The sequence below is a fragment of the Saccharomycodes ludwigii genome, chromosome II, assembly GCF_020623625.1.
Source record: "Saccharomycodes ludwigii strain NBRC 1722 chromosome II, whole genome shotgun sequence".
Lineage (NCBI taxonomy): Eukaryota > Fungi > Ascomycota > Saccharomycetes > Saccharomycodales > Saccharomycodaceae > Saccharomycodes > Saccharomycodes ludwigii.
In genome coordinates, this window is record NC_060201.1 from 2216724 (window position 1) to 2233377 (window position 16654).

A 16654-nucleotide genomic window follows, 5' to 3' on the forward strand; every position below is an offset into this window, starting at 1 on the left:
GAAAAAGATTTTAATAGAAGGAAAAAAAAAAAAAAAAAAAAAAAAAAAAAAAAAAATTCATAACTCAAAACTCAAAGTAATTCTTGAAATTCAAATTTAAATGGTTCATATAGAATACCCTCACCAACAAAAAACTTAGACATAGATTCAACCCAATGTAAACGTAAAGAATGTAACATTGCTGATGTACCTTCCATAACAACCAAAACAGCACAGGTCAAAACAAACCATAATGCAAATAAACAAACTGTCATAATAACACCAATAACGCCTGACATGTTAAAGGCTATTTGGATTGTCATAGTCCATAAAACTTCACTTAATTGGGCATGTGCTAAGGATAAAGCCCACAATCTCAAGTATGATGCAGTATGAGAAACACAATTCAAACAGAATTCAATGGTATGAATAACTTGATGAATCATTAAATCGCCAAAGTTTTCTTCATGAGGAGTTTCATCGTCATCGTCGTCGTCAATTTCTTCGTTGTCATCATTACTATCTTCCCCATGAACTACGGCAACGTGTTGATTCTCAACATCTGCAGTCTCAGATTGTGGTAACAATTCATGCTTCTTGTTCCCGTGCGTAAACTTGAAATGTAATGGTTTGACTAATAATAACCATGGAATACAAATTAACGCCAACAACAACAAAACAACTTGTACTTTAGCTTGATGTGGATATAACTCATCATCAATAACCCCAGGACTTAAAAACATGTTAATTAACATATTTAATAAACCTGGTGCCGGCTTACTGTCTTTAATCCAATCCTTGGCCCACTTGTAAACAATACAAACACTCAAGTAACCAAAAATACCTTGCATAAAAATCAGTCCCGGAATAAAATTACCAATAATGTCAATAACAGAACCGAAAAACAAATGATTGGCCAAAGAAAACATATAGGAGTAACTCATATGAATAAACCCCATCAAAATGGACAATTTCATCTTGTAAGAATTGGAAAATAACAATCCGTTTTCAGTGCCGTGCCAAGCATAATCTAAACCAAAGGAGTACACCCCAACTTGCTTAGCCATTATGGTCTCTCCAAGTTTAAAATCAGAAGGCCATTTCCAACCACTCTTAAACAAAGTCAAAGACTTAGAAAACATATCATTATACAAAAACCCAGTATAAATGGAGAATAACCCCATCATCAACAAAATGTATCTTCCGCTATACGCCATATCAAAAATTTCATCCCTCTTCATTCTACCAATTTTTTTTTCATTCAAAACAAGCACAGAAGCTGCTAAGAACATCAAAAGCCCATGTCCCATATCACCAAACATGATAGCAAACATAAACGGAAACGTAACAATAGTGGGCAAACCAGCATTGATTTCTCTGTATTGAGCAATACCATAACAATCACAAATGTCTTGGAACCCTTGTGTAAACTTATTGGTTCTGTGAAACGTTGGTGGTGTTCTGGTAGTCGATACAACATTGATAATACAAGGTGGTATATCATTGTTGTTACTACTACTTTCACTGATACCGCTATTAGCAGATCCAAAAGTGGCCCCACCTTCATCACCACCGTTTAACACTGCTTGCAAATAGTTCAACTCATCAGTTGGAATCCATCCTTCTGCAGTCAACGTTTTTCTATTGGCAGAATCATATTCCCACAAGTTCATAATACTATAAACTTGTTTATCTCTAGAAACATCAAATGCCCAAGAATTCAACTCTTTACCAATAGCATACAACTCACTTTCCAAGGTGGTCCTGGTGGTTTCTAACACAGTGTACAAATCTTGTAATCTAACATTGCAGTTATGTAATTGTTTTGTACGGGAAACAGAGTCTGAAGAAATATCGTATAACTGAGCATCTAAGGATTCAGAAATCTTCTTGATTCTATTGATGATTAAATCACCATGAGAAAAAACAATAAAACAGTTTTTAGCAACTTCTTTATTTAATTTACTATCATAGATTGGAGTTTCAATTTCTAAATGATAGAAAAACAAATTACCTCTCAATACTCTCCACAAGATTTGTTCCAAGGTACCAATTTTATCTCTTGGTATCAACCCGGTAACAAAACTAATATTAGCATTTTCTGATACATTATTTCCATCCATGATAATAGAATCAGGCTGGCTAACAATGCTTGTAGTTCTAGCCTTTTTCCTGTTGTTCCCATCAAAGAATATATCACCAGCATTCAAAACATGTCTAAATTGTTCCAAATCAACTTTAGAAGACTCTAAACTGTTTAAGGCATCAACCATCTCGGTCAATCTTTGCTCCAACAATGTAGCGTTGTTAGAATATTCATCAATTTCTCCGGTAGTAGGAATTCTTAAATTCTTAATCAATCTTAATCTACCTCCCTCGGAACTTTCCTCATCATCTTCATCATTCAAGTAGTAGCTAGTATTAGAAATTGGAATGTTATACTTTTCTAATAATTTAGCAAAATAATTGTATTGTCTTTGAGTATTATCTAATTTTCTGATTTCATCGACAAAATGACGTTGAAACGTACGAATTTTACGATTCAAATCACGGAATTGTACCAGTTTGCTAGCTCCTAATTGATAAGCAGTTTCTCTAGCATTTTCAGCTGGAATAAATAATTGAAATAAAGACATTTCCGCAGAACGGAAAATGGCTTCATCCTTCTCATTAACCACTGAGGTCATAATTTGATATGTTTTGTTTTTTATTTTTATTTTTTATTTAGTTTATTTGATTTGTATTTTTATGAAAATTATTATAAAAATAAAAATGGTATAAGAACAGTATAAAAGTGAATGTAAGACATTGAAAGTGAAGTGTACAAACAAATACTGTTTTATAGTAAGTTGACTGTATAATTTTTTTTTTTTTTTTTTTTTTTTTTTACAGCCAAAAACAAAAAGGGTAAAAAAAAACAAAAAAAATTTTTATTTATTTTTTTTTTTCTTTTTTTTTTTTTGTTTTGAATTCGTTGGAAATGATTTGAATTCGTTGGAAGTGATTTGTGATGGGTAAATGGAAATAAAAGATTGTACAATGATACCCGGACACAACAAACACAAAAAATGTTCAGAGTCGTTTAAAACCAAATCAATAAACAAATTAACAACTATTATAATTTACTGCTGTTTTATTTCCCTATAAACGAAAAAAGAGTAAATTTGTTCTTTTTTTTTTTTTTTGTTTTATTTTTTTTTTTTTCCATCCAATAAGTTCAATTTTAATGTAATGTAGTTCAATTTAATTTAATCCATTCAATACAATTACCAAAGTTCCCAATGTAGATAATGTTCCTAGGAAAAATAAAAAAATAAAAAAATAAAAAAATAAATTCATTTTATTTTATTTTATCTTTTGTTCTTTTTATTCTTTGTTTTCTTGTTCTTCTATCCACCTCAAACCATTAACACTTGTGAGCATAAACCCTCCTTCCCTTTAAAAGGTACCAATTTACATGCAAAATATTATAGAGCCCTTCATAACATCTGCACCAGGTAAAGTTATTATTTTTGGTGAACATTCTGCTGTTTATGGAGAACCAGTAATTGCTGCTGCTGTTTCTTCCCTAAGATCATATCTGTTGGTTACACAAGCTAGTTCACCAAATGTAATTGAATTAGACTTTCCAGATATTAAATTTGATCATAAATGGTCGTACACACAAGATTTTTTTCCCTCCTCTGCTACTTCTACAAATGGATTTGATTTGGAAAAATGCAGAAAAATATTTGTTAAGCATAACCAAGGCACCACAGACTTGGACTTGGAACTGGAAGATGAATTAACGCAGTACATAGATACTATAATTAAAAATACATTAACTGAAGAGAAAAAACAATTTCATTATTACGCAGCGTTATGTTTTTTGTATTTATACTTCAATTTGTGTCCTCAAGTTTCTGGTGTGAAATTTACCATAAAGTCCAATTTGCCCGTTGGAGCCGGTTTGGGAAGTAGTGCATCTATTAGTGTATGTTTAACATTAGCCATGTGCAAATTAGGTGGCATTCTTTCCGGTATGAGTTTATCTGAAAAGGATAAAAAAATGATTAACAAATGGTCGTATATCGGCGAAAAGTGTACTCATGGAACACCCTCTGGAATTGATAATGCTGTAGCTACATTTGGCGGTGCTGTTTTGTTTCAGAAGCAAGTTGACGGTAAAAATAAACTAGAAGTTATTGAAAATTTCCCACAAATCCCAATGATTTTAACCAACACGAAGATACCTAAATCTACAAAGAAATTGATTTCTGATGTTCGTAAACTGTGTGAAGAAAACCCTAAGATAATGAAAGGAATCTTATCTAGTATGGGGTATATTGCGGAAACTGGTGCTTCAATTTTGAAAAAATTTGATGCACAGACTTCGCTGCCTCAACTAATTGAATTAGTTAGAATAAATCATGGGTTATTGGTGTCTATTGGGGTTTCTCACCCAGGATTAGAAAAGATTAAGCTTTTAAGTGATACTCTAAAAATTGGAGGCACTAAATTAACCGGTGCTGGTGGAGGTGGGTGTGCATTGACTATATTGTTAGATCACGAAGAGGACCGTTTGAAGATTGAAGAGTTTAAAAACACGTTACACGAACGTTACGGTTACGATAATTTTGACACGGACTTGGGTGGTACTGGCTCATGTTTTATAGATTTATCGAAAAAAAATGGAGGGGAAATCTTAAATGCATTTACTGAAAATAGTGCAGGCGATCAAATTTTTACACCAGAATTGTTACAATTATTGCAATTAAATACAATTTTGTAAGAAGGGGTAGGGAGGAAGCAGAATGTATATATTGTTAACGTATGGCTGAAAAATTTTGAGATGTCAAAATGTGTAAGTTATATCATATAGTATACAATAACAACGGCTATATTAACAAGTAAGATATAAAGCATCCTTTAATTTTTTTTTTTTTTTTTTTATTAACTTGAAAATATAGATAGGGTTATTTAAAAAAAGAGTCAATGAGAACATAAAAATAAAAACTACATACCTCTATTAAAATGCACCACCTCAATTAATTTACCATTTTTATCTTTTTTACCTTGTAATTCAGGCTCCAAACGAGATAGTTTTATATCTTCATATTGTGGGAATAAAGCTAATGCAAAGGGCAATGCAATAAACGAAGTAAAACTAATCAAACCTAAATTAGCTAATTGAGTAATGGCCAATCCTTTATTTTTTAGAATATTTTTTTGCAAACTAACTAATAACAATGGTGGAATAACCATGGTAGGAGTGGCATTAATGACTCTACTCAATGCGGTTTCCCCCACAGCATTAATTGCAGCAATCTTACTTACACCAACTTTGTCACCGTTATCATCAAACACATTAATACCCTTTCTTATTTCTTCACCTCTCATTAGAAAAACATTGACTACACCTGCTGATACAACTGCAGCAAATGGAACCAATCTAGTCAATATCAATTTGGTATTAGCACTGAATCTGTGTAAATGCGGCACCAAACTCTTCAAACCCACAGCAACAGAACAAGAGGCAGACACAGCAACCGCATAATTAAACAATAACGTTTTTGTACTCATTGGGTGAGATTTGTTTGCATTTGCCGAGTTTATGGCAACGTTTAAGGATTGGTTAGTCCATTGCCAAAAAATTGTGCCTGCAGTTCCTAAACCAGGTGTCATCATACCTGCACAAACAACTAAATTAGATAAAACACAACATGACATACGGAATGGTAGAAGAACTTTTTCACCGGTATCTGGATGAATGGTGGAATCTAATTTTCTTTTGGCATCCCAAAAATCAGGTGTAGCTTGTTTTAAAATACCGTTTCTATAATCCTTTACTATTTTTTTTGCTTTTTCTAACTGTTCATCTGTAGTAAGCAACATTCTTGGATCACTGACCTCGGCACAGTGTTTAACACGACCCCAGTAAGTGCTTAAATCATATCTTGATTGTGGTAATGGAATTGGACCTGGAACAGAAGATGCCATCTTTTTTTTTTTTTATTTTATTTATTTATTTATTTATTTGAGAGATAAATATTATCTTTGTGTTGTTGATGCTATATTATTTTCAAGATTTTGTGATGAAGAGTTGGATCTCGATAAATAATTAGTAAATTGAGTAATTTCCAACCTTGAAAAAATTTTTTTTTTTTTTCTTTTCAAATAATTAATATATGCCTTATATTTTTATAGTATTTCTGATTAGATTTATAAAAGATATTTTTTTTTCATTTTTCATTTTTCATTTTGCATTTTCCATTTTTCATTTTGCATTTTCCATTTTGCATTTTTCGCCTTGTAAAAAAGAATTGATAGATTTTTTACCGGCGGTACGAACTACTCTATTAAGAAGAATTAATTTAAACGGTAATATGAATAATGCAAGTTTATAAGTACGCAGAGCACATAGAAATATTTATCCGTGACCGGTAGTAATAATTCGATTTGTTTATATATTCAAATTTATAGTGGTAGTTGTATAATACAATACAATACAATTATTATATTCCCACTTTCTTATCTAAAATATTATCGAGATTATCAATTGTGCAATTTCCAAAAAAGGTTTTTTATATTTTCTTTTTTTATATATCTCCTTTTTTTCATTAACAACATATACTAAATTTCACTCTTATTTCAAATATTTTCTTGCCAAAAAAAAATGCCCTTTTTTAAAAATATCATTACCCGGGCTAGAGAATCACAAATTACGAATTAAAAAAAAGAAAAACATCATTGATTGTATACACTTTTCCGCTTTCTTTTTTTCTAAAAAAATTTACATAAATTTTTAGATTTATACTATATAAGTAGAAAGCTTCAAGCTACCAAGTGTAAAAAAATTAATTTTTCTTTTCTTAATTTTAAATCTTGTTATTCTATTGATTATGTTAGAAAAAATTACAAAAAAAGATGATACGAAACATATTTTTATAGCCTTCTATTCACTTTGCCATTCGTGTATTACAGATGAATTTTTGGATGAAGGGGAAAAGAAGCGCTAGAGCAAGTTTAATATTTTAATATTAATATCGTGCACGTCCTCATACTGGTATTGAACTTTTTTTTTTTTAATTTTCTTTATTAGATACTCAATTACTGGTAACTGCGTAATCGATACAAATACATAATGAATCTCCTCTTATCTTTTTAATTTATTGGCGTAAATGCTTTGTTTTTCTTGACAATGTTATTTTAAGTAGCTCTTGCAACGTTGTATATTTAAAGTTATATTTTTTATTTTATTTTTTTTTTTTCTGTTTTCTACAAAAGGCTTTCTTTTGAACGTTACAGAAAAAGTAAACAAAGAGCCACGTATTACCCGCACATACAGAAATGTTTTTGTTAAAAAAAAAAATAAAAAAATTGAAAAATTAGTCGTTTCTTTTTTTATTTCCATTTCCATTTCCATTTCCATTTCCATTTCCATTTCCATTTCCTTCTTCTTGAAAAACTTAGCAAGGATAATTTCTTTTTTCTTTTTTATAAATTTTAAATTCTAACTGTACTACCTTCATCATTTCCCCCTTTTTTAATAGGTCATCTTGAACATGTACATTATAGCTAGTGCAGTTCAATTACTAATATAAAATTATACCCAAATAACTTCTCTCCTTGACTAAATAAACAAGGCTATCTATCTATCTATATATATATATATATACACCCACCCAAATATGTCTGACACTTCCCAGGTTAAAATAAAATTTTTCACTCGTGAGCAAGACGAAAACTTACAACAAATTCAAGACGCACCATTATACGCACCAGTTACCTTAAAAAGATACGGTTTAAGTGAGATTGTCAATCATTTATTGAAATTAGATAAGAGAGTACCATTTGATTTTTTAATTGATGGTGAGCTATTAACCAGCACCTTAGATGATTACCTGGTTACAAATGGTTTAAGTAGTGAAGTTTTATTGAATTTAGAATATAAAAGGGCAGTTTTACCACCAAGCTACTTGAATAGTTTTAATAATGACGATTGGATCAGTAGTTTGGATCATTATGATACCACTATCATCAGTGGTTCATACGATGGTATTGTACGCACTTGGGATTTAAGCGGGCAAGTTAAAAAGCAATATAGTGGCCACTCGGCTCCCGTCCGTTGTGTTAAGTATATTAGCGATACCAGGTTGGTTTCTGGTGGTAACGATCGTACTTTAAGATTATGGAAGACGAAATCAGATTCTAATACTAATAACGAAGGCGACGAAATCGAAGAAGGAAAAACTTTGGCAATTTTAGAAGGCCACAAAGCACCCGTTGTTTCTTGTGCCGTTGACAATAATCGTATTTTATCTGCGGCTTATGATAATACCATTTGTGTTTGGTCAACGAATTATAAAGAAATGTCTCTAATCGATCCAATGGATGAATCAACCAATAATACTAACGTCGGCTCCACTGCTGCCAAGAAAAGGAGGAAGCTTGCCTTGAAAGATGGATCTATAAGAAGACGCTCGCCACTTGCCATATTAGAATCACACAGCTCACCAGTAGAAGATGTCATCTTTGACCATAATGATACTACTGTGGCCTATTCTGTTTCTCAAGATCATACAATCAAAACATGGGACTTGGTCACAAATCGTTGTGTGGATACTAAGAGTACTTCTTATTCTTTACTAAGTATTTTGCAGTTGCCTCAAATTAATTTATTAGCATGTGGATCTAGTGCCAGACATATAACGTTGCATGACCCACGTACTACAACAAAAGTAACCAACGCTCAATTGATCGGTCACAAAAACTTTGTTGTTTCCTTAAGCGACTGCCCAACTAATCAATATATGTTTGCAAGTGGATCACACGACGGTACCGTCAAGCTTTGGGACGTCAGGTCCAACAAACCTTTATATACAATAACTAGAGAACAAGACTCTGTTGGCTTAAGTAGCGACGATAAGAAAGTTTTTAGTTGTGACTGGACTGAAAAAATTGGTATTGTAAGTGGTGGTCAAGATAAAAAAATCCAAATAAATAAGGAAAACTTTTAAGTAATAATAATATATATGTCTTCAAATTTGTGGGATTATCTACGATTGTATACTACTATGGAATTTATATAAACTATAATAACCTTTGTACAAAGACTTTTCATCGGTCATATATCCAACATTAGTATGGTCTATTTGGGAATCTAGATCTTTCCAATTTCTTATTTTTCTCAATTTATCGAAACTTTTACTATCCAATTGAACCATTGGTTTCGTGCCATATTTTAGTGGCCCCACATTAATCCAGTGAACTTTATTCAAACAATTTCTTTTAAAACTTTCAATAGTATCTATATAGTCTATTATATTGCTTGCAGTGTCGATAAAGAATACTGTGATTACAACGATGTTATCATATTGAGCTGCATTTTCATTAGGAATGGTAAATTTGTTGAAATCGCCTAAATGAATTTTCAAATTAGCTGGCTTGACATAACCAGAGAGATTAATGTCAAACGTGGACAATTGATCATTCAAACTAACATGATTGGAGAAGTATGTGAGATAAGGAGACAATTGAATTTTATCTTCATAAAGATAAATGAATTCATTGCACATATAAGCTAAATTAGAAAATTCAATGGAATGTATATCAATATTTGAATATTTCAAACTGATTTCATAAGGAATCCTACCTAAACCACTTCCAGGCATAATAATCAATGTTCTCTTATTATTCGAAGTATCAATTTTCTTTAACTGATCTTCAATATATGATAGTAAAGGCTCACGTTCCTTATCAAAAGAAGTGTGCCAATCACGGATAATATGACTCAAGGCTTCGGTAATTCTATAATTTGGACAACTTTCAAAAGTTTTGTACGTCTTTTTTTCAAAAACTGCTTTTAAATCCGATAATATACCAGTACTATCATTAGTTTTATCCAAGCTATTTAAAATGGTGGCAGAGATTTTCTCGACGGTTTTACAATTAACATTAATTACACCATTTTTAACCTTATCGATATTATCTAAATATCCAATTTTCTTTAAATCTCGTTGATTTTTCTTGGTCAACATAGCATATCTTTGTAACATAACAGTGTCTATATTTCTTAGACAATTACCTTTATAGTCATGCAAATGACATAATCCATTATAAATATTAGCCAAAGAAGCTGAAGATGCGGAGGTTGCATAGTATTCATTTTGTTTGCCATTACATAATTGTAAATCATGTGATAGTGGAGTATCTTGGCAGTTATAATACAACGTATCAACTACGCTACTGCCAGTTATGCCACTTTTAGCGATTATTCTCTCTATTTTTTTTAAAAGCCATTGTTTAAATGGATCATAGGTTCTTAACATTGTAAATAAAATAGTAAATAACACAATTAAAATGTTTGCTATAGTTGGTGACATTATATTTGCCATTTTCCTATTTACTTTTTTTTCTTTTTTGAAAATATATCACAGATATTGTTTGTTATTTAGATAAAATATTAATTTCCTTTATATAAGTTAAAAATGAAAAAAAAAAAAAAAAAAAAAAAAAAAAAAAAAGGAATTATACTTTCATTTTTATTGATATCAGAATAGAAAAAATTGAAAAAAACCTGTAACCTTTTATGTACTAAATAATATATATATATATATTTTTTTTCTTTTCTTTTTTTATAAAAAAAAAAAAAAAAGGGAATGCATCTCACCTTCTTAAGAATATATATATATATATATATATTGTTGTTCGTTGAAGTAAAAATGTATAAAACTTCGTCATCTTAATACCAATTGAATATGTATAAAAAGATACAGTTACATAGGTATAATACTGAATTACCGTATCCATAGTATAATAAGCATGATAAAAGCTGTATAATATATATATATGTATAAATGGAAAAAAAAAAAAAAAAAAAAAGAAAAACTAAGGGGTATCATTTAGTGTTAATAATAGTGTTGAATTTATAACCTTAAAGATGTATATCAAACTTGCTCAGAAGGCTTCTTATTCTTATTCTTATTCTTATCATGAAAATTTGAACTATGATCGTCTGTAAAGGCAGCAATACTAGCTTCAGTATAGGTTCTAGTCAAAGTTAATTCAGCAACATTTTCATCATCATCATCCGTTCCTTTTTCCATTGCAGCAAACCCAAATTGTGACCTATGTCTTAATTTAGGCCCGTAAATTTCAAATAACCAGGGAACTGGAATCATAGCAATACAAACAAATCCGAAAAAAGAACTAGCCCAATAAACATGCATTTTTTCATACATTTGAATAGTGAAAAGTGGGAAAACACAACTAGTAACATATCTTAACAAATTATTTGCGGCTAAAGCGGAAGCCACATATAAAGGAGGATAAGATGTACTAAAATACATCATAACAGAAAAGAAAATCAAAATCAATCCAAAACCAAAGGGAACACCGGCTGCAATAGGCGCCATCCATTGAACAGATTTTCTTGCAGTCCACCCTTGCCAAAATAATGCAATGGGTAAAGCTATCGATCCTATTTTAGTAACAACCAAAAATGTCTCCGGTTTCAATGGTAATAATTCGCCAGTTTCAGGATTTCTATGACCTCTATATGGCATAGTTCTTGCAGTAGGGGAATTTACTAATAAGGGAGTTCCACTTGGCGCCTTGGGGAAAAAGAACTTACGATCATACCATAGATAAAAAAAGGAACCCATCCATAGACCAATACCAATACCTAAAAATGGTAAACTTGAATTTCCATCATCCATTAAATATATACCACGATAAATAACTGCAAATGCTTCAAAGAACCCAAACAAAACAGCAAAAATAAATGCAACGTAGATACTAAAAACTAACACAATTGGTTCAACAAACAACATCTTTAGTGGTCTAAAAATAGTAATGGTCATTGTTAATTTTAAAAATGTTTTCAACTCCTCCTTTGTTGGTTTTTTCAAATTAACCCCCCTCTTTTGTGCTCTTTTTTTCAATACGATGACTTTATGCGTTTCTGGCATTAATATTAAGAAGGGGGTGATTATCCCGCCTGCAAATAATTGAATATAGGCGCTCCATCTAAAATTTTTCATTGAGGCACAAGCGTAGGATCCCATTATAGGGGCTATAACTGGACCTAGAAATGGAGCCAAACAGAAATAAGTCATTGCAGGACTTAATAAATCAACATCCCACATATCGACTAAAGTACCAGAAGCAATACTTAAAGCTGGAGAAGCGAAAAACCCAGAGAGAAACCTGCATGGCAAAATAATTCTCATATGGCCATTAGATAAACAAACCCCCATAGTAAATAACATTGAAAGTGGAATTGATGTTACATATATAGGTTTTCTACCAAAGACTTCACTTAAAGGAGCTCCAATGATAGAGGACAATCCCAATAGATAAAAAGTTAATCCTGAAAGAGATAAAGTTTGGGAAATATGGTAACGCACCATTAACTCAGGTACACCAGAAACGTACAAGGAAGACCCCATTGTGACTACTAAACAGGTACAAGCGGCAACCATGGTTGCAGCCCATTTTTTAGCTGGTTTCCAATTATGGGGGTTATCCGGATCTTCAGGATTATCCCATTCCAAATCTCTAGGGTCTACAGGTGTATCATCATCATTATCATCCTCCTTATTGTTCTCTTTATCGTTTTGATTTGTATCTTTAGTATTATTAGCGTTTTTATTGCTATCTGTAGTAGGGATTTTTGTGACATTATTTTTCGGTGTCAATTGGTTATTACCTGTATAATCGCTATAATAGGAATGAACAGAATTGTCATCTCCCGACAGTTCCCCTCCTTGTTGTACTTCCTTGTTGTTGTTACTTATGGTGTTATAACTGTTAATAGTAGAAGAATTGCTACCTGTACTTACATTATGATCCACATTAGTGTTTGATATATTATTTTTCTCTTCATTAGATACAGTTGTGTCATTATTAATAACAATATTATCTTGTGATATGTGGTTATTCATTTTGTATTTTTCCTTGTCACGTTATTGTTGTTAGTATTTATAATTCTATCCAATTATTTATTTTTATTCTTATACTAATCTTTCTAGCTTTTAATCTTCTCCTTATTTTTTTTTTATTTTTATTTTTATTTTTTTTTCCTTTCTTTTTAACCATTTATTTTCAAGTCAATTCGTGATATATATATATATATATATATATTGATATGAAATATAAACACCCTTTAAAGATTGAGCATCAAAAGTGATTGAATCATTAATGAAAAATGAATTAAATTAAACAAATAAACAAATAAATATGTAATTGTAGGCATAAACAACGCAGGACGGGGTTTAAGTACTATAATTCTTTACACGGCATTTGTACACATAAAAATAAATAAGTAAACAAAAATTGCTTAAACCACGCCGGACGGGAATAAACGTTGCCATCCGTTGCCAATTTTTTTGTTTTTGTTTTTTTGAATTTCCAAACAAAAACAAAAACAAAAACAAAAACAAAAACAAAAAAATTATCCCTTTAAAGTCCGACAATAGATAATTATATCTTGCAGTCCGAAAAAAATTAGAAAATATAAAAATTAGAAAATATAAAAATAAGAAAATATAAAATTAACTGAAAAAGATTTATCCAACAACCAGCAAAGAACCAACAATAAATGCAGGAAATATTAAATTTATCCTTATCTCACAGATCAAATCATTTAATCACCCAGTTTTATAATATACAGGAAAGTTTATTACAATTAAATACTGGCCTTGTAGGGAGCAAAAAATCTTTGAAGAATGACCCTAAAGTCTTTTTAAATTGCGATATCATTGGTGGCCCTACAAAATATTTAAATTATACTCCTAGGTGTATATTGTGGGATGCTAAATACGGTAATGGTTCATTAAGTAAATATGAATACACAGAGAAAAATAATCATCAAACTGATGATAACGTTCAGGTTATTTACACCAGCAGTGAAATTAAAAAATCAGAATATATGGAGAAATTAGACCTAGGCGTTAGCACAGAAAAAGTGCCTATAGATCAATCACACAATACCAAATATTGGACTGATTATAATAAATTGATTTACTCACCCAATTCTTTTGTTTTTTTAAAAAACTGGTATCATAACGATGACGGTAGTACTAATGCTATTCCAATTAGAAAAAATGAACTGATTGGAAATGAAAAAAATAATTCCCAACAATTTAACAATCCACAATTTGGAACTACAGAATATGATTTAAATAAAGAAGAGTTGTGGGATAATTCTCTACACTATTTTCTAGAGAGTAGTGATAATTTACAAGGCATCAATTTGATATCTGATGTAAGTACGGGATGGGGCGGTATATTAACAAGTTTATATCCAGATTTAAAGGATGAATTGCCTAAAATTAATATTTTCACATGGACTAATCAATCTATACATAATACCAACGTCTACAATGAGATTGAAAATTATTTAGACGTTATAGAATATTCAAATCTAGTTTTCCCATTATATTATAACAACAATACTAACATTTGGAAAAGTTCTAGTTCACAAGCATTGATTTTTCAAACTATTAATAGCCTATTTGATGATAAGTCAAATGCGATATCTTGTCAGGATTTACTATATTCTTTAAATGACGGAATATATGATAAAAGAAATTTGGTAAGTTCCATCAAGTGTAATGTTGATAATGTTCAAAATAAAAGCAATGTTAAAGATTATTCTTATGTTTCCTATATTAGTAATAACAGTACTATCGATAATGCCAAAATATTCAATGAAGTTGCTATTATTAGGGATGACTCTAGCGACAGTAACGTAGATACGAATTATACACCTGATCGTCATAAACACGTTTATAAAACCTACCAATTAGACTATAATAATTTAGATACTATAGATAACTCTGCGGATATTACCAAAATAAACTCTTTGACTTTACAAATTGATAATAAGCCAAAAAAAATATTCAAAAATTGGTATAAAATTATAGACAAAACCAATACTAAAATACTTCAGCTTCATATTGGTTCCAATAATGGCTCTAAAGATGATTTCAAAAATGATATTGCTAATCTAATCGAAGCTTACCAATCTACTGGTTATTATGATATCCATAGTGATGATAGTGATTATGATAGTGATTATTATTAAAATAACGTGTACATTATATTATATTTTAATATTACTTGTCCGACAAAATATCGGACAAAAAGTGCTATAAAAAAATGGCGTCAGAATTACTTAGATATAATTTCTATGTACTTTTTATTTTAGAGCTTCGCTTTCGTTTTAATTTTTTTTTTTTTTTTTTTTTTTTTTTTTCTATTTCGTATATTCATAAAACGTCCAAATATACATACATATATATATATATATATATATAATAAATGAAATCGTTCCTGAATAAAACAATGACAAGTATCAAACTAACCGATACCATTACTAGTCCAAAAAGGCTCATTGTAATTGCAGGTACCACCGGTGTTGGGAAATCACAATTATCTATTGAATTAGCCTCTAAATATAATGGTGAAATTATAAACTCAGATTCTATGCAAATGTACCAAGATATACCTATAATTACCAATAAACATCCAATAAATGAAAGAAATGGTATTCCACATCATATAATAAATCATGTTCCATGGAATAAAGAATACGATATGCATATTTTTGAAAAAGAATGTTTAAGCAAAATATATGACATTCTGCAGCGGGGTAAAACTCCAATAATTGTTGGTGGAACACATTACTATTTGCAAGTTTTATTTAATAATAAGAAAATCAACAACGCAATCTATTTTGGACATACTAATGATACTTTTACGGAGGATCCAAACGCTGAGGACGATCCTAAAGAATTGTATTCTAAATTATTGGAAATAGATCCTCTAATCGCATCAAAATATCATCCGAACGATACGAGAAGAGTCAAACGAATGTTGGAAATATACCACCAGAGTAATGGAATTAAGCCAAGTGAAATTTTTCAAAAACAACAGATTTCTTTGAAATTTGAAAATACCCTATTTTTCTGGTTATACAGCGATCCAACCGAACTAAATAAAAGATTGGATGATAGAGTAGATCAGATGATATCTAACGGCGCATACTCGGAAATCCAACAGCTGTATAAATATTATTGCGAAAACAACAAGCCATGCTTAGAAAGTGGTATATGGCAAGTTATTGGCTTTAAAGAATTCTTACCATGGTTGTTATCGCAAGATACAACTAATGCTGATGATAACACAATTTTATATAAAGAATGTGTGGAGAAAATGAAGTTACGGACACGACAATATGCTAAAAGACAAATCAAGTGGATTAAAAAAATGCTGATTTCTGATATCCGAGCAGCAGATAAATTATCCAATTTTTATGTATTAAATGCTACTGATCTAAATAAATGGGACCAACTAGTTAAAGATAGAGCCAATTTAATATGCGATGGGTTTTTCTTTTCAAAAAATGGTGTTGATCAATGCGTAGAACATGTTCCTAAAGGTTTAGAAAATATCGTCTTAACAGAAGAGTGCGCCACAGCTTCCGCCACTAATACAAACAATAATGCCAAATTTTTTGATAAATTTACTTGCTCCACATGTAAGGATAAAAATGATGAAAACCTAATACTTATAGGCAAGGAGGTTTGGGGAAAGCATTTAAAAAGCAGAAGACATAAATCCAATTTGAACAGAGGCAAAAAGAAAAAAGAATATGAAGAATGGAAGCTGAAAAATACTACATAAACAT

At 30.7% G+C, this 16654-nt stretch overlaps 8 protein-coding genes and 1 non-coding gene across 9 annotated transcripts; 5 read left to right on the plus strand and 4 right to left on the minus strand.

Moving 5' to 3' along the window:
- Nucleotides 1–71: 71 nt before the first annotated feature.
- Nucleotides 72–2666, minus strand: VPH1 (H(+)-transporting V0 sector ATPase subunit a; the record flags this gene model as incomplete). Its single annotated transcript, XM_046080652.1, has 1 exon — nt 72–2666. One exon carries the CDS (start codon nt 2664–2666, stop codon nt 72–74), a length of 2595 nt encoding a protein of 864 aa, XP_045936311.1.
- A 770-nt stretch (nt 2667–3436) lies between these two features.
- On the plus strand, nt 3437–4750 carry ERG12 (mevalonate kinase; the record flags this gene model as incomplete). The annotated part of the gene is made up of 1 exon (XM_046080651.1): nt 3437–4750. The coding sequence occupies one exon, from the start codon at nt 3437–3439 to the stop codon at nt 4748–4750; it is 1314 nt and encodes a 437-aa protein (XP_045936312.1).
- Nucleotides 4751–4974: 224 nt separating this feature from the next.
- FSF1 (Fsf1p) lies at nt 4975–5958 on the minus strand (the record flags this gene model as incomplete). The annotated part of the gene is made up of 1 exon (XM_046080650.1): nt 4975–5958. One exon carries the CDS (start codon nt 5956–5958, stop codon nt 4975–4977), a length of 984 nt encoding a protein of 327 aa, XP_045936313.1.
- A 932-nt stretch (nt 5959–6890) lies between these two features.
- On the plus strand, nt 6891–7097 carry SCDLUD_002206. The gene has a single exon (XR_006829214.1). It is a non-coding gene; the product is annotated as a snR8 (small nucleolar RNA).
- A 552-nt stretch (nt 7098–7649) lies between these two features.
- On the plus strand, nt 7650–8978 carry YTM1 (Ytm1p; the record flags this gene model as incomplete). Its single annotated transcript, XM_046080649.1, has 1 exon — nt 7650–8978. One exon carries the CDS (start codon nt 7650–7652, stop codon nt 8976–8978), a length of 1329 nt encoding a protein of 442 aa, XP_045936314.1.
- Nucleotides 8979–9017: 39 nt separating this feature from the next.
- Nucleotides 9018–10289, minus strand: SCDLUD_002208 (uncharacterized protein; the record flags this gene model as incomplete). Its single annotated transcript, XM_046080648.1, has 1 exon — nt 9018–10289. One exon carries the CDS (start codon nt 10287–10289, stop codon nt 9018–9020), a length of 1272 nt encoding a protein of 423 aa, XP_045936315.1.
- Nucleotides 10290–10907: 618 nt separating this feature from the next.
- TPO4 (Tpo4p) lies at nt 10908–12905 on the minus strand (the record flags this gene model as incomplete). The annotated part of the gene is made up of 1 exon (XM_046080647.1): nt 10908–12905. The coding sequence occupies one exon, from the start codon at nt 12903–12905 to the stop codon at nt 10908–10910; it is 1998 nt and encodes a 665-aa protein (XP_045936316.1).
- Nucleotides 12906–13561: 656 nt separating this feature from the next.
- On the plus strand, nt 13562–15049 carry DML1 (Dml1p; the record flags this gene model as incomplete). Its single annotated transcript, XM_046080646.1, has 1 exon — nt 13562–15049. The coding sequence occupies one exon, from the start codon at nt 13562–13564 to the stop codon at nt 15047–15049; it is 1488 nt and encodes a 495-aa protein (XP_045936317.1).
- A 260-nt stretch (nt 15050–15309) lies between these two features.
- MOD5 (tRNA dimethylallyltransferase) lies at nt 15310–16650 on the plus strand (the record flags this gene model as incomplete). Its single annotated transcript, XM_046080645.1, has 1 exon — nt 15310–16650. The coding sequence occupies one exon, from the start codon at nt 15310–15312 to the stop codon at nt 16648–16650; it is 1341 nt and encodes a 446-aa protein (XP_045936318.1).
- Nucleotides 16651–16654: the final 4 nt, after the last annotated feature.